The sequence below is a fragment of the Carcharodon carcharias genome, chromosome 7 (genome assembly GCF_017639515.1).
Source record: "Carcharodon carcharias isolate sCarCar2 chromosome 7, sCarCar2.pri, whole genome shotgun sequence".
NCBI classification, from domain to species: domain Eukaryota; kingdom Metazoa; phylum Chordata; class Chondrichthyes; order Lamniformes; family Lamnidae; genus Carcharodon; species Carcharodon carcharias.
Window position 1 is genome coordinate 137,880,951 of NC_054473.1, and position 22,965 is coordinate 137,903,915.

At 41.9% G+C, this 22,965-nt stretch overlaps 1 protein-coding gene across 13 annotated transcripts in view; it reads right to left on the bottom strand.

Annotated features, from left to right (window-relative positions):
• Positions 1-22,965, bottom strand: part of fto (FTO alpha-ketoglutarate dependent dioxygenase) — a 426,363-nt gene that overhangs the window by 234,378 nt on the left and 169,020 nt on the right. The window contains exon 9 of one of the 13 annotated variants that reach the window (XR_005943489.1): positions 927-1,048. The exons of 10 other annotated variants lie outside the window; for them this stretch is intronic. Coding sequence is in view for 2 of the 3 variants with exons in the window: in XM_041191085.1 (XP_041047019.1) it covers positions 982-1,048 (67 nt within the window). In the remaining variant the exon portion in view is untranslated. Of the gene's footprint in view, positions 1-296; positions 1,049-20,402; positions 20,703-22,965 lie in introns of those variants that run through there. 2 more of the 13 variants (XM_041191085.1, XM_041191087.1) reach the window with 2 other exon arrangements.

A 22,965-nucleotide genomic window follows, 5' to 3' on the forward strand; every position in this document is an offset into this window, starting at 1 on the left:
ACTCTTGACTTTTGCATTGTGGGTTGTGGACAAGCTTTGGGGAGTCAGGAAGTGAGTTACTCGTTGAAGGATTCCTAGCCTCTAACCTACCCCTGTAGCCAAGCATTTATATGGCTAGAACAAAAACAAAAATACCTGGAAAAACTCAGCAGGTCTGACAGCATCTGCGGAGAGGGATACAGTTGACGTTTCAAGTCCGTATGACCCTTCACCAGAACTAAGACATATAGAAATGAGATGAAATATATATGGCTAGTCCAGTTCAGTTCCTGGTCAATGGTAACCCCCAAGATATTGATTGTGGTGGATTCAGTGATGGTGATGCGAGTGAATGTCAAGGGCGGTGGTTAGGTACTCTCTTGTTAGAGTTGGTAATTCCTGGCACGTATGTTACTTGACACTTGTCAGCCCAGGCCTGGATGTTTTCTAGGTCTTGCTGCATTTGGGCATGGACTGCTTCAGTATCTGAGGAGTGGCAAATGGTGCTGAACACTGTGCACTCAGCAGCGAACGAATCAGTGCTGGTACATGGTGTAAAAGGATCTTGTTTACTTAAGATTGTTCAAACCAAATGGCAGCATTTCCTAAACTTCTCTGTAAACTGACCATCTAACAGGCTACTCATGGGCCAGTGTGATTCTGCAATACATTTGTTTCAAATCATATCAAGTTATGTTCGAAGAAAATCAATGCACAAGTCCAAGGTAAAGGAGATAATTTAACAGTTTAATATTTAATATCTTGGAAATGTCAGCTGTTTTTACATGAAGATGATATCTGTCAAAACATTCTCATGCCAATGAAGTTATAACTTTATTGATGTTAGCAACAAAGCCTTCAACAGCGACCAACAGATTTCATGAATGCTGTGGCAGTATTAACCTTTTACCAGTGGGATGCAACAGTAACAAGGACAGACATCTCACCAGCATGGTTGACACGATCACTGGGAGCACAGAAATGCTCAGGCTGGGACCTTCCTCAAAGTTGCTGCTCCTCTGACACCGTAACTTCTCCAGAAGTGGAGCAGAAGCCCTGTGTGTAGACACTTAAAAAAAATATCCTCAGTAATTTCCAGCCTTAGAGAAATTGCATTAGAAATATAAGAAACATACATAAACATAAGAAATAGGAAAGGAGTAGACCATTCAGCTCCTCGAGTCTGCTCTGTCATTCAAGGTCTTGGCTGACCTGCTTCTGTTTCGAATTCTACATTTTCATCTATTCCCGATGATCTTTGATTCTCTTGCCTAACAAGGATCCATCTACCTCTGCCTTAAAAATATTCAGTGACCCCGCCTCCACCACCTTCTGAGGCAGAGAGTTCCGAAGTTGCACAACCCTCAGAGAAAACAATTCTCCTCATCTCAGTCTTAAAAGGGCAACCCTTAATTTTAAAATTGTGCCCCCGAGTTCTGGGCTCACGCACAAGAGGAAACATCCTTTCCACGTCCAATGTCAAGGCCATTCAGGATCTTGGACTTCAATCAAATCACCCCTCACCCTTCTCAACACCAGTGAAAGCAAGGCCAGTCTGGCCAACCTTTCCTCATAAGGCACCCCAATCATCCCAGGTATTAATCTAGTAAACCTCCTCTGAACCTCCTCTAATGCATTTACTTCCTTCCTTAAATAAGGAGACCAAAACTGCACACAGTATTCGAAATGCAGTCTCACCAATGCCCTGTATAAATGAAGCATAACATCCTTACTTTTATGTTCCATTCCTCTCGTAATAAAGGATAGCATTCCATTAGCCTTCTTAATTATTTGCTGTACCTGCATATTAACTTTTTGTGACTCATGTACTAGAACACCAAGATCCCCCTGCACCTCAGAATTCTGCAGTCATTCTCCATTTAAGTAATTCTCTGCCTTTTTTTATTATTCCTGCCAAAGTGAACAACTTCACATTTTCCCACATTAAACTCCATTTGCCATACCTTTGCCCACTCACTCAACCTATCTATATCTGCCTTCAACCTCCTCATGTCCTGTTCACAACATGCTTTCCTACCCATCTTTGTGTCATCTGCAAATTTAGCTACCATGCCATTGCTCCCTTCATCTAAGTCATTGATGTAAATTGTAAAAAGTTGAGGCCCCAGCACAGTTCCCTGCGGGACTCCACTTGTCACATCCTGCCAATCTTTATGCACACTCTCTGTTAATCTGTCAGCCATCCAATCTTCTATCCATGCTAATCTGTTACTCCCTACACCATGTGCTTTTATTTTCCGCAATGACCTTTGATGTGGCACCATATCAAATAGCTTCTGGAAATCCAAGTACTGTATGTCTACAAGTTCCCCTTTATCCACAGCACATATTACTCCATCAAAAGCTCCAATAAATTGGTTAAACATGATTTTCCTTTCACAAAACCATGCTGACTATTCCTGATTACCCTGAGCTTTTCTAAATGCCCAGCTATAACCTTCTTATGGTCAATTCTAACAACTTTCCCACTACTGACGTCAAGCTAACTGGCCTAGAGTTTTCTGTTTTCTGCCTTCATTCCTTCTTGAATGGAAGGGTTACATTTGCTATTTTCCAGTCTGATGGAACCTTTCCAGAATCTAGTGAATTTTGGAAAATTAACACCAGTGCATCTACTACATTATCAATCTCTTTTAAGACTTGATGATGTAGTCCATCAGGATCCGGAAACTTGTCAGCCTACAGCTCCATCAATTTGCTCAGTATCGTTTACCTTGTGATTTCAATTTCACCAAGTTCCTCTCTCCCTTTCACCTCCTGATTTGCAGCTATTACTGGAATGTAATTTTGTATCCTCTATAGTGAAGCAAAATATTTGTTAATTTCCTCCACCATTTCCTTACTATCTATATTAACTCCCCATTGTCACTCTCTAGAGGACCAATACTCACTTTACTTACTCTTTTCCTTTTTAAATGCCTGCAGAATCTCTTGCTATCCCTTTTTATATTTCTAACTAGATTTCTCACATACTCTAATTTATTTCTCATGATTAACCTTTTAGTCAATCTCAGCTGTTCTTTATATTCTGACCAATCATCTGTCCTGCCACTCATCTTTGCACAGTTATATGCTTTTTTTTAATTTGATGTGTTCCTTAACTTCTTTAGTTAACCACGGATGGTGGGTCCTTCCCTTAGGATTTTTCCAAATAGTAAGAATATACTTATTATGAATACTCTGAAATATCCCCTTAAATGTCTGCCACTGCTTCTCTATTGATCTATCCTTTAGCCTAATATCCCAGTTCACTTCAGCTAGATCAGCTTTCACACCCACAAAGTTGCCCTTATTTAAGTTTAAGATACTAGTCGTAGGCCCACTCTTCTCCATTTCAAACTGGATGTAAAATTCAATCATATTGCAGTAATTGCTACCTATAGGTGCCTTTACTCTGATGCCATTAATTAATCCTGTCACATTACACAATACCAAGTCTAATATAACCTGCTTTCTGGTTGGTTTAGGATACTAATAGCCAAATGCATTGTCTATTGGCTCTCATGCAAACATGAGAATTTGTAACTTGTTCTGCAGATTGGTTTTGATCTATCTTACTTAAATTTTAAATCTATAGCCTCATTTAAAGTTTTTAATGTGTATTTTATGATCCACACAGAGACAGATAACTCTTAGAAAGATATTTGAATTTCCAGTGGCTAACTGGAGGGATCCATATAAGATTTCAAGTTTTGAGTGTTCTACTGTAATGAACAACCTAAAAACAACATTGTCTAAATACTTTTCAGCAGCAACAATAGTCTAACCAAATAAGAGATCCCCATTTAACTTTTAAACTGATAGAAAATCCCCATCCATGGTTATACTTTACTCTATCCCTTAAGTGGACACTTCCTTCTCCAACTAGTCCGAAACTACTCTCAGCTCCCAATGATTTGCTTCCTTTCTCCTTTTTCAGCTGGATAACTTCTAATTTATGAACTGACTTTCATGGTGAGGGTTACCCTGGAGATCCCTCTCTTTAGCCAAAGCTAGATGCATCTTCCAGCCGCAGTTAAATCCTCACGAACTTAAGTCTCTTCGATCCGAGTGTAAGCTCCCAACCACAAAAGTGGGCTGTTTCTGGTGGTAGCTATATCAAGTGTGCACTCAGCATGGTTAGTTGCAGGTTCAATTATCTTAATTAGCCACCTGTGCATTATTAAGTAACCTTAGTTAGTCGCATCATATTTTATCTCCCTACCACACACAGACCTCCAAACTACTCCATACCCTACAAATAGTCATAACTTTTTGGCAAAAATTAATAGCACTAAACAATCTTCATTATTACTAGAACCCTGAGCAGCTAACAGGCATCCTTCAGGATGACTTGCTCCTGCAGTGAACATGGAGCTGAGGAGCTCTGTTTCCCACGTCACTTCATGTGGTTTTGTCAAACCCAGCTTGCTATCCATTACGTTTCTCTCCTTTTCATGACTTGAGGAAGACTCTCACCTTTATTGGGAAAGATTCTCCAATTGGATGCTTAGAGTGAGGATCATAACAGATTCATAAAATATATTCAATCCTATAGATGGAAAATCAGGGCAGCATCTATTCCCTTACTAGTGCTCCCTGGATTCCTTGCTAGAAGTATGCTATCTGGAATTCAGCCCTATTGGGAATGTTAGAAGTTTACAGGTCATTCAGCCCATTGTGTCTATGCCACTTTTTTGCTAAGTGAAATTTATCTTCTTGTCTTGATTCTTCCTCTCATCCAAATGTTCACCCACTATTCCACTGAGTTCTGCTGCCATTTGTTACAAGTCGCCCTTGGTCACTGCAGATTTCACACATAATTTTACACCGAAGGCTTTTCTTGAGTTGCCAACTTTTTGGATGCCATGTGAACTCCCTTTGATGTTCTTTGTTAGCTTTTGCTGGTTAGCCAGATTGGTTCTGCATGGATGGGATTAGACATAAATCACCGATTCATCCTCATAGTTAATTGGGAAACATTGCATTCTGCTTAGCGAGGAAAACCATTAAAAAAAGCCATGAAATAAGAATCCTAAAGAGAAAAGTTTTAATGCCATTTAAAACAGTACTGTAAAAGCGGCTGTTAAATGTTGCATTAAAAGCGAGACAGCAACTGAGTTGGAAATAAAACACAGTTTGGTTTTGGCATTCTGGTAATTGAATGGTGAAGGCAAGACTGAAGTTACATATCCATGTGAATGAGTGCGTAGAATTACAATAATATAGAAAAAAATGAAACAATCATAGACTGACTTGCTTTACACTGGACAGCATCGGACAAAGAGATAGGCATAAAAATCCATTTTTATTAGATTAATTATTAAAAAGGACATTGAATGTGCTTGTGTAATGAGGATAACATCATTTGGAGAATAAGGAAAACTATGCCTAAAGTGAGTAGATTATCCAATACTTTAGGCCAGAATTTGCTGGCAAAATAATGGTGAGTTTAACGCGCATGGATGTGTCTAAGTAGCCTAGCAATTTGAGACCAGGAAGAGATACCCTGTGAGTTGTGAACCATTATAAATAGCTTGACAATTAGCCTCACGAAAAAATCAGCTTGCTGCCAAACTCCTTGTTGGTTTCAAGAAATTGCTGCCTTATTGCATTAATCACCAATTAAACATGCTGGAGGCAGGTAGGATTGGCAATGGAAAAATGCTACTGAATAGGACCACAATGACATGCCCAGTTCCAGCAAATCTTTAAGCTATTATGTTTTTCCAGTATGATTGTGAGTTTATTCCATAGTTGCATGGTAGAACTTGTGCTCTTCATCAGATTTAAGATAAAGGAAGGAAAAATCAAACCTTGCATCAACCAGTCATCCCTCACTGATTATCTCAAGAGTGGAATGGACAGAAATCTCAGCCAGGGAATACCAAAAGTTAAACAGGATGACTTCAATATGGTTGGAAAGTCTCTATGGAATAGAATTGAGGGGGTTAGAATCTGACTGTCGCAAGTGAAGGATCCCCTCACTTGATACAAGTGATTTGTAATAGAACATTACAGCAAATAATTTATTCAGGAATCCAACAAATGTCTTCCATAAATGAATGGATCAGCCTAGTTGCAGATGAGAAATAAACATGCTAACATACAAGAACAATCAAAATGTTCACAGGTAAGCAACACAGCTACTGAGCTCATTTATAATCAGAAAGTCCTGTGGTGTTCCAAGTCTTTAACAAACCTGATGTGTGTAAGATGTAGCTTCAACTTAATTTCATTTATAAATCCAACGACAATGAAGTGAAAGCCTTTAAAAGTTGTTGGCCTGGTTACACAAGTGCACTGGGGTTTGTATTCAAGTCGTAAGATCCCTTAGTCCTGGCTGTTTATCAATTCTCAGTTGAATGGCAAACTATGACAGGACTATTCAGTTAGAAAAAAAGAGCTCAAAGTGCAGGTCAACACCGATTAAAAAAAAGTGAAAGAGATGAGCAAATTAGAAAGTAGTGATTAGACGACTGAGGTTTAAAAGTGTGCAGATAGTAGGATGAAGCAAAGACTAAAGAGTTTCATCATTTTGAGGTCTTTGTAAAGAAAATATTAGCATAAGGATATAAGAAGCAGAAAAAAACATACAGGAGGCAACATTTTGAGTTCAAGAAGAACAACCTATATATGTTAAAATTCTTAGACTTCCTGTGCTCCTCTAAAGTAATAGCTACTTCCTTCCTTCTGTCACAATTTTTCCATCATGTCTGTCTATAATTCTTAAGCTACTCCCAATCCCATCTATATCTCTCTAGCATTATGACACCTACGACCTCCCCAGATGCAGTACATACACCCTATCTCCTACCTGCAGTCTAGAACATCTCCCCGATCATATTCCTTTGGGCTTTAGACAGGGGATAATATAAACCAAATATTAAGTATAACATTAACTACATAGTTAAACAAAAATATATCAATCAAGGGCACTGATTTACACATTTTATAAATGTTCATGTGATCATAGAATTCAACCCCCAAAATACTTAATAATTCCACAATATTCTTAAATAAAAACAATATTTATTCAATCCAATCATTTCAAAACAACTGCTCTGATAATACATTATTGTATGTTACATGGGATAAAACTCAATATCTTCTCACTGACTGTGAGCAATGCCATGTGCATATTGCTAGTTTTATTTAATGATAAAAGAGTGATTCATTCAAAAAGATAAAGTCATATCTCTTTGCCAGATACATTTTACAGTGCCAAAGCAACAGGATTATAGACTCTTATGACAGGAGGCCATTCAGCCCATCGTGCCTGTGTTGGGTCTTTGAAAGAGTAGTCATGCTTAGTCTCATATTTGTACTTTTGTCTCTAACTCTTTATGTTCTGTATCTTCTTTTAAAAATTTATAATAGTTAGTTCCCATAGTCAAGCTTCCTATAGGGTGAAACAAAACCTTGTCTGCAAGCGTGATCTGGGATAACGTGTCCTCTGCAAATAGATCCATTTATTGTTTATCAGTGTCCAAAAAGGATGTGCACCCATGTCTTTTCTAATAATTAATATCATTTATGTCAGACACTTTCCTAGTGTACCAAATTACCAGACAAATTTATTCGCACTTCAAGTCATTTACAACAGAAAGCAACAACAGCCAATTGTTGAAGTCAATTCACATAACACAGTCGCCGTGAGCCAGCTTATGAAAAGGTTGGACAGACATAGCAGTCAGCTGAGTTTCATTGAGTCTTTTGAATTACTTACTTCACAGACCTTTAAGTCAAAAATTGACTGTCAGTAGAGGGTATCCCCCCATCCCTGTCAGTTACAATCCTTTTGAATTCACACAGAATTTCTTAAGTACAGAATTGCAGCCAGGCCACAATTTAACCACGGGGGCAATTTTAATCTAACTCACCCATTGGGAAACTAACAAGACTGGGCACAATGCTAGTTCTAAATTCTCACCAATGTTATTCTTCATTGAAGTCAATGAAGATGGCGGCTTCCACCCAATTGCATGGGATACCAGCTGGGAAGTTGGATTTTGATTATCCCCTCAAGGTCCAATCTTTTTACCCATAAAATCCTCAAGTACAGTATCACCTCTAAGAAATCAATCTGTGTGAGAGAGCACCTCATTCAAACAGTGAAGAGCAAGTACCATGCTATATGAACTGTGGCATGCTAATGGTTACCTGTGGTGCCTGGCAAGTGCTGTGCATCTTTTTTATTCTTTCAGGAGATGTTGGAGTTGCTGGCAAGGCCGGGTTTTTTTATCCATCCCTAATTGCCCTTCAAAAGTTGGTGATGAGCTGCCTTCTTGAATCACTGCAGTCCATCTGGTTGAGGTACACCTCAACTGCCGTTGGGCAGGGAGTTCCAGGATTTTGTCTCAGCGACAGTGAAAGAACAGCAATACAGTTCCTAGTCAGCATGAAGGACTTGCAGGTGCTGGTGTTCCCATGCATCTGCTGCCCTTGTCCTTCAAGGTGATAGAAGTCTCAGGTTTGTAAGTGATGTTGAAGGAGGCTTGATGAGTTGCTGTAGTGCATCCTGTATATCGTACACATTGCTGTTATCAGTGGTGGAGGGAGTGATATTTAAGGTGGTGGATGGGCTGCCAATCAAGTGGGCTGCTTTGTCCTGGATGGTACTGAGCTTCTTGAGTGTTGTTGGAGCCACACTCATCCAGGCAAAGTGAAGAGTATTTCATCACACATTTGACTTCTGCCTTGTAGGTTGTGGACAAGCTTTGGGAAGACAGGAGGTGAATTCTTTGCCACAGAATTCCCAGCCTCTGACTTGCTCTTATAGCCACAGTAATTATATGGCTGGTCCAGTTCAGTTTCTGGTCAATGGCAACCTCCAGGATGTTGACAGTGAGTGTTTAGAGATGACAATCCTGTTGAAAGTCATGGGGAGAGGGTTAAATTCTCTTTTTTTGAAGATAGTCATTGCCTGGCATTTGTGTGGCATGTATGTTACTTGCCACTTATCAGGCCAAGCCTGAATGCTGTCCAAGGTCTCGCTGCATATGGACGCTGACTGCTTCAGTGTTTTAGGAGTTGTGAATGGTAATGAATGTTATTCAATCTTCAGTGAACATCCCCACTTCTGACCTTAAGATGGAAGAAAGGTAACTGATGAAGCAGCTGGAGGTGGCCGGGCTGAGGAGGCTACCCTGAGGAACTCCTGCAGTATGTCCTATAACTGAGCTGATTGGCCTCCAACAAACACAACCATCTTCCTTGGAGTATGACTCCAACTTGTGGAGAGTTTCCCACATGTTTCCCATTGACTTCAATTTTGCTGGGGTGCATTGATGCCACACTCAGTCCAATGCAGCCTTGTAGTCAAGGACAGTCACCTCTTGAGTTCAGCTCTTTTGTCCATGTTTGGACCAAGGTTACAATGAAGTCAGGAGATGAGTAGCCCTGGTAATACCCAAACTGAGCATCAATGAGCAGATTGTTGCAAATTAAGTGCCACTTGAGAGCGCTTAATGACCACTTCCAACAATTTGCTGATAATTGTCGGGGTAGTAATTGGCTGAATTAGATTTGTCCTGCTTTTTCTGGACAAGTCATTCCTGGGGAATTTTGCGGGTAGATGCCAGTGTTATAGCCGTACTGGAACAGCTTGGTTGGGGACACAGCTAGTTCTGGAGCACAAGTCTTCAGTATTACTTCAGGGATGTTGTCAGGATTCATAGCCTTTGCTGCATCCAGTGTCTTCAGCACTTTCTGATATCACGTGGAGTGAATTAAATTGGCACAAGCCCTCAGATGTTAGTAAAGGAGGCCAGAATTTTTCCCTCATTGGGCGCGCAAGATCAGTGGGCCTGGGAAACAGGTCCCCAAATGCAATCAGTCCATGACTGCAATTTCACACAGGCTGGCCAATTAATGCCCACACAGCGTCGACTTCCGAATAACTGGGGAGGACCGGGTGGGGGTGCGGGCCTGTCCAATGGCGACCTGGCTGGCAAATCGGCAGAGACAGCTCCCTGAAGGCTGCCAGGGGAGAATCTTTCTTCGGTCTGGAGACTGGAGAAATGGCCTCACCGGTGGCTGGAGATATCAGGTGGGATGGCAGGTCAGGTGACCCCTTGGCCTTCCCATTTCTTGGATAAGTGTCTCACGGTCCTTGTGGACGAGGTGAGCGTGTGTCAAGCAGAAAACCCTGGCTCCCAGGGATGGCAGGAGGGAGGCCACCACACCAGACCAAAAAAAGCTTGGGAGGGTATGGCAGCCGAGGTCAGCAGCCACGACATTGTGAGGCGCACGTGGATGCAGTGCCACAAAAAGTTCAACATCCTGCCACGCTCAGCAAGGGTGAGTACCATGTTGGCATGGATCAGTGCGGTCAAGTGTTTAAGGGCTGGCCGTCTCCCTGTGGAGCTCAGGGGTGTTAAGAGTCTGAGTGCCAACTGTCAGTGATGCCGGAGCTGGCCAAGGGGGTGAGCCCTGGCTGCTTGGACTGTGTGTCCTGTGGCTCAAGGGCCATGACTCGGATGTGCCCTGCAAGGTGTTCCTCAGGTGGAGTTGGCCAGGCTGCAATGTTACTGCAGGTAGAGAATGGACTAACCAATGCTCCTCTGTTCTTTCAGGAGAAAAGGAGCCATAACAACATAGAGGTCAAGGACTGGTGGAGGCCCTACAAACCTCTTAATCATGATGAGGTTTGAAATTGACGCTTTGAAGCTGGAGCACCACCCACCTCGTTCAGCTGGTTGTGGAAAGCCAGGTGTGTCAGATGAAGGTAAAAGTGCAGCGCACATAGCTGAGAGTTTTGGATTGTGCAAACATTCTTGTGTAGTCTCTTCATTGATGGGAGCCTCAAACCTGGAGTCCCCATTGATCATTGAAAGATGATGGCACCAGGATGCAGATCTCCATTGTCTCACCAGGACGCCTCGCCTGGCTCGCACAATGACAGTTTGATGACTTAAACTAATGACATATTGTTGTTCTCCCTTAGATTAGTCAGCGCGCACCCAATCACAGGACCCCAAAGAGCCAGCCTTGATGCCAGAGGATTGGTGGGCAGGTGCACCTGCATCACACCCACTTTCTGAACCAAACACCAGTGCAGATACCAGCACCTTGCTGGACATTAGATCATCAGCTAGTATGTTGGTGCACGGTGGTGAGGACACTTCACACTCGCTTGAAGAACAGGCGGAGGCAGAGAGTGCCCATGGTGACGGCAGTCGGAGGGCTGCTGGAGACCAAGACGATGCTGAGTCGAAGGCAGATGGTGAGCCTCTGGGGTCATCTATTAGGCGGCATATGCTGGATGTCCATTGAGATATGTGGGAGGATCTGGTGGAGAGCCATGAGGGTATGGGTGCCATGGTCTCTGTTATGGTGGAATCCATGTGGAGCATGAGTACTGCATTGGCCCTCATCACCGAAGACACTGCCTCCTCCACTGAGTGGCGACTCTCATGGAGAGGCAGCTCCAGGGACAGAATGAGGGTTTTCTGGGGTTGCATTTAGACCTGCAAGCTCTCACACAGGCAATGACTTCAGGCGGTCATTGCCAGTGTGGGAGATGGATGAGGCAGCCAGTATCCCAGCTAGGTGACTGTCCATCAATGGCGAGCAGGGAGGACTAGAGCGACCTCACATTGGTGCATAAGCTGCTTGTCATCTCAGCAGTCTCCTCTCGATGCTCTGGGTGACAGCAGCAACTCCTCTGCCCCTCTCTCAGTGACCATGGCATCTGATGAGGCTGCTAGCCATGGCTCTGGCTGCTCCCTCCCAGGCGGGGCCAGGACAGGTTCCACTGGCCAAAGGATGACCACCAAGGTCGTCAAGGCCAACAAGACAGCAGGCTGCCTCCAATGCCACTGCCAGCGAAGTGGGGGGGGGGGGGAACGGTGTTGGGACCAAGATGCAGCACTCGTAAATGTAAGTTTAAGGCACCATGAGCACAAGAGGTGCTGTTCATAGGTGATCTTCTGTCCTGCCATGTTTTGTTTATATGTTTACTGGTGTGGGCATTAACATCAGATATGGTAATGTTCATTTGGAGTGTGTCAAAATTATATACATTTTGCTTTTGTCTTAATGGCCTGAGTATGCTTCACCTTTTTTTGGTGCAAGGCATGCCAATATCTAATGCTGGACATGAGTGACTATAAACTTAACTGTACAGACACTGAGTGGATTTTGGGTTTAAATGAAAGGGTCATTTCAGACATTCGGGAGGGAGGCAGAAGCCCAGGTACGAAGTGGAAGCAGATCTTTGGTAGCCTAACAGAAGGAACGTTGGATCAAGGGGTCTTTGGTATCCCCGCCACCATTGGTGACACCCGCTCTGGGGGGTTAATGTAGTACTCCTCTTGAATATTCCAGGCATCAGAAGCGCATCTTCAGAAGACCTATGGTCCTCTCTATCACTGCCTTTGTGGAGGCATGACTCCTATTACAATGCTGCTCTGCCTCTGTTCTTGGTGGCAGAGAGGCATTATAAGCCACCTTTTTATAGAATAGCCCTTGCCACCCAGCAGCCATCCATCCAGTTGGGCTGGAGCACTGAATAGCCTTGGCAGCTGGGAGTGTATGAGGATATAAGCATCATGGGAGCTGCCAGGGTACCTTGCACAGGTTTGCAGAATATGCGTCTTGTGGTCACAAATTATCTGGACATTCATTGAGTGGGATCCCTTACTGTTGATGAAGGCACCCAGCTGACCAGCTGCTGCCTTGATGGCCACATGTGTGCAGTCAGTTGCACCCTGGATCCGGGGGAACCCAGCAATCGCCGCAAACCCACTGGCTCATTCAGCCTGGCTGGCCTTGTCCATATAGAAATGGATATATGTCATTACCCACCTGAACAGAGCTACTGTCACCAGCTTGTCTCAACCGTGGACAGCTAATTGGGACACTCCACAAAGATCCCCTGCTGACCCCTGGAAATTGCTGGAGGTATGAAGTTGAAGGCCACTGCGACCTTCAAAGCTACTGGCAAGGGGTGTCCATGCACACAGTTGGAAGTGATCTCAGGCCCAATCATATGACAAATGGAGGTCACTGTCTTCCTGGAGAGGCGCAGCCTCCTTCGGCATTGCACCTTGGACATATTGAGGTAGGTGCATTGCTGCTTGTAAACCCTGACGGCAGGATAGTGTTCCATGTAGGTACCGATGATATAGGTAGAACTAGGAAAGAGGTTCTGCAAAGTCAGTATGAGAGCTAGCTATCAAATTAAGGAGTAGAACCTCAAAGGTAATAATCTCTGGATTATTACCTGAGCCATGTGCAAATTGGCATAGGACAAATAAGATCAGAGATACAAATGCATGGCTCAAAAACTGGTGCAGGAGAAGTGTTTCTGATTTGTGGGGCACTGGTCTCAGTACTGGGGAAAGTGGGGGCTTACCATTAGGATGGCTTACACCTGAACCATGCTGGGACGAACGTCCTCGCAAATCGCAAAACTAAGGCAGTAGATAGGGCTTTAAACTAAACAAGAGGGGTGAGGGATCAAGCTGGGGTAGAGATAGCAATTCAAGGTGTAGAGTCAGGACAGGACAGCAAAATAGTAATATGAAAAATGACGGTCAGAAAATGGCAGGAATGGACAGAGAGAAAAAAACCTTAGAATACATCAACAGTCAAGGCTAGATGTTACAAAGGTAACAAAAAGACAAAACTGAAGGCTCTCCATCTGAATGTGTGTAGCATTCATAGCAAAGTAATTGAAATGATGGCTCACATTGAAGTAAATAAATATGATCTGATAGCAATTACAGAGATGTGGCTGCAGGATGACAAAGATTGGGTCCTTAATATTGAGGGGTACTTGACATTCAAAAAGCTAGGTAAAGCTGGAGGGGTAGCACAGTTAATCAAAGAGGGCATTGGTGAAATAGTTGGAGATTACCTTGGTTCAGGAGATCAGCATATAGAATAGGTTTGAGTAGAGATGAGGAATAGTAGAGGGAAAGTCAATAGTGGGAGTGGTTTACAGGCCCCCTAACAGTAGCCACATTGTAGGACAAAGTATTCAAGAGAAAATAGTGTGCTTGTGATAAAGGGACAGCAATAATCATGGGTGATTTTAATCTACATATAAATTAGAAAAATCAGATTGGCAGTAGTAGCCTGGATGAAGCATTCTTAGAATGCTTTTGAGATAGTTTCTTAGAACAGCATGTTCTGGAACCAACCAGAGAGCAGGTTAATCAGACCTGGTATTGTATAACGTGATTATACAATAATAATGACCTCAGAGTAAAGGCATCTACAGGTAGCAGCGACTACAATATGATTGAATATTACATCCAGTTTGTAATGGAGAAGAGCGGGCCTAAGATTAATATCTTCAATTTAAATAAGGGCAACTATGTGGGCATGAAAGCTGAGCTAGCTGAAGTGTACTGGGGAACTAGGTTAGAGGATAGATCAACAGAGAAGCAATGGCAGACATTTAAGGGGATATTTCAGAGTATTCAGAATAAGTACATTCCTATTATGAAGAAAAATTCTAAGGGGAGGACCCACCATCCGTGGCAACCTATAGAAGTTAAAGAAAACATCAAACTTAAGGTAAGAGCAGACAACTTTTCAAAGATGAATGGCAGGACAGGTGATTGGTCAGAACATAAAGAATGGCTGAGAATGACTAAAAGGTTAACCAGGAGAAAGTACGCAAGGGAGGTAGTTCAAAATGTAAAAATGGATAGCAAGAGTCTCTAAAGGTATTTAAAAAGGATAGGAGTATGTAAAGTGAGTGTTGGTCCTCTACAGAGTGACTGTGGGGACATAGTAGTAGATAGTAAGGAAGTGGCAGAAGAAATGAACAAATATTTTGCTTCTGTTCACTATAGTGGATACAAAAAAACATTCCAGTAATAGCTGCAAATCAGGAGGTGAAAGGGAGAGAGGAACTTGGTGAAATTGAAATCACTAGGGAAGCGGTACTAAACAAATTGATGGAGCTGCGGGCTGGCAAGTCTCCGGGTCCCAATGGGCTACATCCTAAAGTCTTAAAAGAGGTGGCTAATGAGGTAAAGCGCATGGGGAAGTTATTAAAATTGATCATAAGGAGGTTATAGCTGGGCACCTAGAAGAGCTCAAGGCAATTGGGAAGAGTCAGCATGGTTTTGTGAAAGGAAAATCATGTTTAACTATTTTATTGGAGCTTTTGAAGGAGTAACATGCGCTGTAGACAAAGGGGAGCCTGTAGACGTACTGTATTTGGATTTCCAGAAGGCATTTGATAAGGTACCACATCAAAGCTTATTACAGAAAATAAAAGTGTACGGTGTAGGGGGTAACATATTAACATGGATAGAAGATTGGCTGGCTCGCAGAAAGCAGAGAGTATGCATAAATGGGTCTTTTTCAGATTGGCAGGATGTGACGAGTAGAGTTCAATGGAGGTCTGTGTTGGGGCCACAACTTTTTACGATTTACATCAATGACTCAGATGAGGGGAGCGAAGACATGGTAGCTAAATTTGCAGATTACACAAAGATGGGTAGGAAAGTATGTTGTGAAGAGGACATGAGGAGGTTGCAGATGGATATAGATAGGTTGAGCAAGTGGGCAAAGATCTGGCAAATGGAGTTTAATGTTGGAAAATGTAAAGTTGTTCACTTTGGCAGGAACAACAAGAAAGCAGAGTATTACTTAAATGGAGAATGGCTGCATAATTATGAGGTGTAGAGGGATCGAGGTGTTCTAGTACATGATGCAAGTATAGCAAGTAATTAAGAAGGCTAATGAAATGCTATCCTTTATTACGAGAGGAATGGAACATAAAAAAAAGGATGTTATGCTTCAGTTATACAGAGCATTGGTGAGACTGCACCTCGAATACAGTGTACAGTTTTGGTCTCCTTGTTTAAGGAAGGATGTAAATGCATTGGAGGAGGTTCAGAGGAGGTTTACGAGATTGATACCTGGAATGTTGGGTTGTCTTACGAGGAAAGGTTAAACAGGCTGGGCTTGTTTCTACTGGAGTTTAAAAGAGCGAGGGGTGATTTGATTGAAGTATACAAGGTCCTGAATGTCCTGGACATCGAAAGGATGTTTCCTCTTGTGGGTGAGTCCAGAACTAGGGGGCACTGTTTTAAAAGGGGTCACCCTTTTAAGTCAGAGATGGAGAGAAATTTTTTCTGAGGGTTGTGCGACTTTGGAACTCTGCCTCAGAGGGCAGTGGAGGCGGGGCCATTGAATATTTTTAAGGCAGAGGTAGATGGGTTCTTGTTAGGCAAGGGAATCAAAGGTTATGGGGGTAGATGGGAATATGAAAAGTATGTTGTGAAGAGGACATGAGGAGGTTGCAGATGGATATAGATAGTTTGAGCGAGCGGGCAAAGATTTGCCATGATCTTATTGAATGGGGAGCAGGCTCGAGGGGCCAAATGGTCTACTCCTGTTCCTACTTCTTATGTTCTTATGTCTTCTGCGACCCCTTATGCCTTGGACTTTCTGCTGGCCCTGTGCCGCTTCTGCCTATGTCTCTCCTCCCACAGGTCATTCGGAAGACTTGTGCTCCAGGACTTGTTGCGCCCTTGCCAAGCTGTTCCAGAACAGCTACAACACTGGCATCCACCCAGCAATGTGGAAAATTACCAGGTATGTTCTGTATATAAAAAGTAGGACAAATCCAACCCAGCCAATTACTGCCCCGTCACTCTATTCTCAAAAATCAGTAAAGTGATGCAAGAGTGCTATCAAGCAGCACATTGCTTAGCAATAACCTACCCACCAGGATCATTCAGCTCCTGACCCCATTATAGCATTGGTTCAAACATGGACAAAAGAGCAGAAACTCCTTGACATCAAGGCAGCATTTAACTGAGCTTGACATCAAGGAGCCCTAGCAAAAGTGGAGTTATTGGGAATCATGCAGAAAACTCACCACTGGTTGGAGTCATACCTAACACAAAGGAAGATGGTTGCAGTTGTTGGAGGTCAATCATCTCAGTTTCAGGACATCACTGCAGGAGGTCTCGGCCCAATCATCTTCAGCTGCTTTATCAATAACCTTCCTTCCATTATAGGGTCAGAAGTGGGGATGTTCGCTGATGATCGCGTGATGTTCAGCACCATTCATGACTCCTCAGATGAAGCAGTCTATGTCCAAATGCAGCAAGACCTGGATGATACCCAAACTTGGGCTGACAAGTGACAACTAACATTCATGCCACACATGTGCCAGGCAATGACCATCTCCAACAACAGAGAATCTAATCATTGCCCCTTGATATTCAATGGCCTTACCATTGCTGAATCTCCCACTATCAACATCTTGGGGGTTACTATTGACCAGAAACTGAACTGGACCAGCCATATAAATACTGTGGCTACAAGAGGAGGTCAATGGCTAAGAATCCTGCAGTGAATAACTCACCTCCTGACTCCTCAAAGCTTGTCCACCATCTACAAGGCACAAGTCAGGAGTGTGATAGAATACTCTCCATCTGCCTGCTTGACGCTATCCAGGACAAAGCAGCCCACTTGATTGGCACCCCATCCACAAACATTCACTCCCTCCACCACTGACATACAGTAGCAGCAGTGTATACCATTACAAGATGCATTTCAGAAACTCACCAAGGCTCCTGAGACAGCACCTTCCAAACCCATGACTGCTACCACCTAGAAGGACAAAGACAGCAGATGCATGGGAACACCACCACATGCAAGTTCCCCAAGCCACACACCATTCCTGACTTGGAAATGTATCGCTGTTCCTTCACTGTCACTGGGTCAAAATCCTGGAACTTCCTCTGTAACAGCACTGTGGGTGTGCCTACACCACATGGACTGTAGCAGTTCAAGAAGGCATCACATCACCATCTTCTCAAGGGCAATTAGGGGTCGGCAATAAATACATCTCATGAATGAAGAAAAAAAAGTTCAGTTCTCATCAGTTCAGCCATTACTACTTGATTGAATTCTGGAGTACTTCACCAGTGCACCCTATGGGGAAGCATAGAATCACTGACCACAACTTTTGGACTTCCCCACTTAATGGCACATGTGCCTATATGTTGCTGTCTAATAGTTCAGTGAATTACATTAATTAATTTCAGTATGCTTGGAGAGACATTTATGTCTGATGGCAATCAACTGAATTGGTTTAATGGGCTTCTTTCTGATGTAATTCATCCTGTGTTAAAAGAATAGAAGAAAAATTCCCAGCATATAGTGCCAGAAGCTATTTTGAAAAACACTAAAAGAGAAGAACAATAAGCTGACTTTTTAGAGTTCTTTGCACATGTATGATGTTGTGACCAAGATGGTAGGCAGAGAGTTGCTACCTGAAGGTAAGTGTCCAACCTCAATTTTGAGTCCTCCCCCTAGCATAGCTGAGATCATAAACATATTCCACAGAGGATCACACACTGTAACACTTTGTAATGCAGTACACTGATACAACAGCACATCCCATCACTATGCTGCCCTTGAGAAGATCTAACATTTTCCATGGCAAAATATTTTGAGTATAAGCTGACATTATCAGATTGTGATAATATAGAAAGAGATCTCTAAATATTCTAAATAAGTCTATTTAACAGATCACAAGTTTTGTGCAGAGATTGATGGGATAATTTTATTTACATCTTTATAATATAGATGACCCATATAATGGATCTAACTAGATGCTTGTTTCATGGGAATTTTTCCTCTCACCTATTTTACACCTATGAAATAATCAGTATGCCAAAAAATTACAAAGCTAAAAGTACAAGAGCAAGTACTAGTGTATTTCTCTGGCATGTTGAAAAGGGTGCTAGCACATATTAACAATTTTATTCATTTTACCTTTCCCGCCAGAGACATGCTGCTACTAGCTTCAGTATTTAGGAATGTCTGTTAGTTAAATGATATCATAAAGGCAGTCAAGTGAGGGCAGACAGAGACAGTTTAATTAAGTTCCTTGGTATAACATTATCTGAAGCTTCAGGCATCAGGCTCAAAACCCAGTGCAGAAGTGCACTTGATACTGAATGGCAACAGAAAAAGAAGATACTCTCGACAGCAAGCTCTCCCATTTACACTGGCGTCAGGTTGGCTACAGGTGAATAGCAGCAATATAACCGTCACAGCAGGAGGGTGGGGGAACTTCAGGGAACAATCATTTATTTTTGTATTGATTTCTGGAAACTATGTCGCAGACAAATTCCTGGGCAAAATGACAATGCTCCACTTTCTGCCCGTAAGAGAGAAGAAAATGAGTTGCGCCACTGGCTTTGTTTTACTATCATGTTTCACTTTACAAACATGCCGCAGTCGGATCTTTTCAAACACAAAATCTAAACAGTTTTATCAGCGTGACTTATAGACGGTAAAAGTATCACCTGCTTGCTTTACTGCAGCATGAGTTGAAGTCAAAGGGTCAGAACCTAGCACAATTGGACCATTTGGTTTTATCCCAGGTAACCTTCTTTCTCTCGTAATTGAAGCTGCTCAATTCGCTCAGAGATTCTGTCAGTCATAGCCATTGTCTGTCATTACTGCAAAATGCTTCTCGTCATACAACACTGACAGAACTGCTGCCGCTGCAAGACTCTGAAGAACTCTGGGCACCCAGCATATAGTGTTGCAGAAAATGAGCCCGAGTCCATTTCTCTAGGCACCATGTTCCAGTACAAAATTAATGATGTTCGAAGCTGTGGCCTAGCAGGTGAAAATGTGCTGCAACAATTATTCTAATGCAGGAATACCACAGCACCAAATGTTGCTGTCAAGGAATGGTTTAATTACCCTGGCACCCATGCCACTTATAATCACCTGTCATTAGTAACAATGCTTGCATCTGTTTACACGTTCTGTCAGAAATGCCAGTCTGCCTCAGCCTAAAGAGGAGACAGATTTCTTAATGACAGAATTTGAAGTTAAAGGTCTCCTCATTGTTTCTGACCAGTACAGGATTGAACTGAAGCCAGAAGCTTTCTTTTCATCACTGCTAATTATATATATGATGAAATCCAAACTGGCCTCTGTTATTTACTAAACTGAGTCTTTGGCTCCTTCCTAGTACCTATATCTGATATAGACAGTGCAATTTCCCAAAAGAGAATAAAATAGGTATTTCAAAATTACAAGTCATGCACTTCCAGTAATGCAGATCAGCTTTCGCTCTAGTGTTTAACTGACAAGAAAATGTGCCCCATGTTCTTATTTATGAACATGTGGCTCACTGGGATCCAGTGCTTGGGTTTGTTTCCTCAATTCTGGATCCCTTATAATGTAGAACTAGTGATTTATGTAAACAAAGGTTTAAAGCATGTTTTGCAGTATTAACTGCTAATTTTTATGCACATAAATTGGAACTATTTAAAATTCATTACAACCCAATCAAAACAGTATTTAGAAAAATAATCAAATGTAATAAGTAACAATCATGTTTAATTAGTGCTGCGTACGTCAAAGTGTGCATTACAATAAATTGCTTTTTGAAGGCATAAAAGCATTCTACATAGGTCCCACAAACAAGCAATGAGATGAAAGCCGGCCAGTCAGTCTATCAATTTTTAGATGATGTTGGCTGAAAGAGAATGTTAACCTGGCCTGAAGTAGGAGAACCTGCAGCTCTTCTTTCAACAGTGTCACTGGATCTTCCACATCCACCGGATTCAACAGAACTGAATCTGGATTTACCATGTCATTCAAACAGCATCACCTCTAGCAATGACCATTCCCGCAGTCCTGCATGGGAGTGTCAGCCTGTGCTCAAACTTGGATGTGGATGTGGAGCTCTAGCCCGCAATTTTATGATCCAGCTATGAGAGTAGTACCAAATGTGAGAACAAGAAAAATGGGTGTTAGCTGAGGTACATTTGAGACCCTTTGAAAAGTCATATCAACAAGGTCTGAGGACCTCATGGTTACAATCATGGAATAGTGTGCGGTGGATATAGGAGGAAAATGAAAATTTGAAAAAAACATTTTATAAAACAAGTATTTTAAGTAAGGTAGATGTACTCTTTCAATGTTAGCAGTTCTTTCTTTCCAATGTTCTAGTAAACTTGACTGTTTTCAACTTTTTCACTACACGCATATATTACAATTTTTTTTAAGAAGAATGACCATTGCCTCAGTCAGGTAGAAACATGAGTAAAAGAGTATAGTCTAGTTACAATTGAGTAGCAATGGGATCTTCCAGGGATGGTAATGTATAGAGAGGTTATAGTTGCCCATTTGTTAGACCATAAAGTGATTTGCACAGCCCACCATGTTTAGAGGGGCACAGAAAGATTTGCAGCAGAAAACATCAGGACCTTCTGGAAGTTACCTATTTTTGATGTAAATAAGACGGCATCAATGTTGTTCCATCAAGTTAACTGACAAAAAACTCTGGCATCCGAGCAGTCTGAGGAAAAGCCATGAAGTTGTGCAATACTTCCAAACATTGGAGTTTTGCTATAACACATTTCAACATAAAATCAGCATCTCACGTTCTCTGCTTTTCCCCCCAAAATATTATGGTTTTTATTTTTTAGTCTTTTGGGTTTGCAAAGAAACATAAAGAGTTTATAAAGAAATATAAAGATTTAATTGGTGGTTTAACAACCAAAACTAGTTCCAGCATGTTTTTTGTGCTGGAATAGGGTATAGAGAGATGATTAAAGGAAGAGGTGCAGGTTAGTGTAATAATCAGCGCCAGGTTCCCCATTCCAGATAGAACACCCTGGGGCACTCATTATAACCATTAGTATACATGACAATTTTCAAATTTGTTCTTTCAGTGCAGCAGTGTGAGAGTTTGTTAAGAACTCGCATACAGCGCCGCTTTTGATCCATGACACCCAGTTTAAGAAAGTGGGTTTTTACACACATTAATGTCTGATCTTTGAGCTAGTCAGACTGCTCCTTTCCATTAATCCTTGTAGCAACATGAAATAAGCATGTTTTGTGGTTTCAAACATTTTTTTCTCAAATTAATTTTCCTTCCAGGTACCTTTGACTGAAACTTGGCTGAGGGGACAGGGTGGTGTTGTGCTTTTATGGTGCTAGGACATGGGCAAAATTGGCATGATAGGATATGTTCTCACTGTTATCCTTACATCATCTTGGGAGGTATCATTTTATGAGTCCTTGCATATTTATCCCATCAGGTATACTAGAAATTTGGTCACGTGTGCTGCATACAATTTCCCAATTATTACAGAAAATTACATCCATGTGCATTTACAATATGTTCAGCAGGCAAGCAAAAGTTTCTGATGAGCAATACAGATTTGTAAAATTATCCCTCTCCCTTTCACTCAACGGCCTCCCCGAAGTGTGTGTCCACCTGGAAAATTCACTGCTTGAGTAAATGCATATCATTAGAACATAAGAAATGCTAAAAGTGAGAGAAGGCCATTTGGCCCACCATTACCTGTCCTACTAATACTATAGCTCTTCCTCCTTAACATCAAACTGCCTTTTGAATGTCTCTAATGTTTTCGCCCCTACCATTCCCTCTGGCAGATTTAACTTAAACACTTGCCACTTTCTGAATAAACAAGTTATTCCTAATATTGGTTTCAAGTTTACTTGTTACTCATTTTAGTTTCTGTCTCATTGTTCCCACGACTTGTTTTAACATGTTATATGGTTTAGCTATATGATTTGATGCTTTATAAATCTTATTGAGGGTCACTCTTAACCACTTCCTTTCTAAAATGTAGAGTTTGAGCTTCGCCTGTATTTCACCCTAACTTTTTTCCTTTACACTTGGAATCTTGTTGCTTGTCTCTTTGCCTTTTTCAATGTCTGTGGATTTTGTTGCAGTGTGGTGACTGAAACTGAACACAATAAACCAAGTGTAATCTGGCCTTTAAAGCATGAATGAGCATAACTCATAACATAAAAGATATTCCATTACTGCACCGTGATACATCCCAGCATTCTGTTTGTTTTTAATTGCTTCTTCAACTGAAATTGATGAGCCCACTATTATTTCAAAGTCCATTTCTCAGTATCATATGTCAATTCTACTCAGTTTGTTGTCTAATTATATGTACATTTTTCAACTTTAAACTACTATTTGGTTAGACA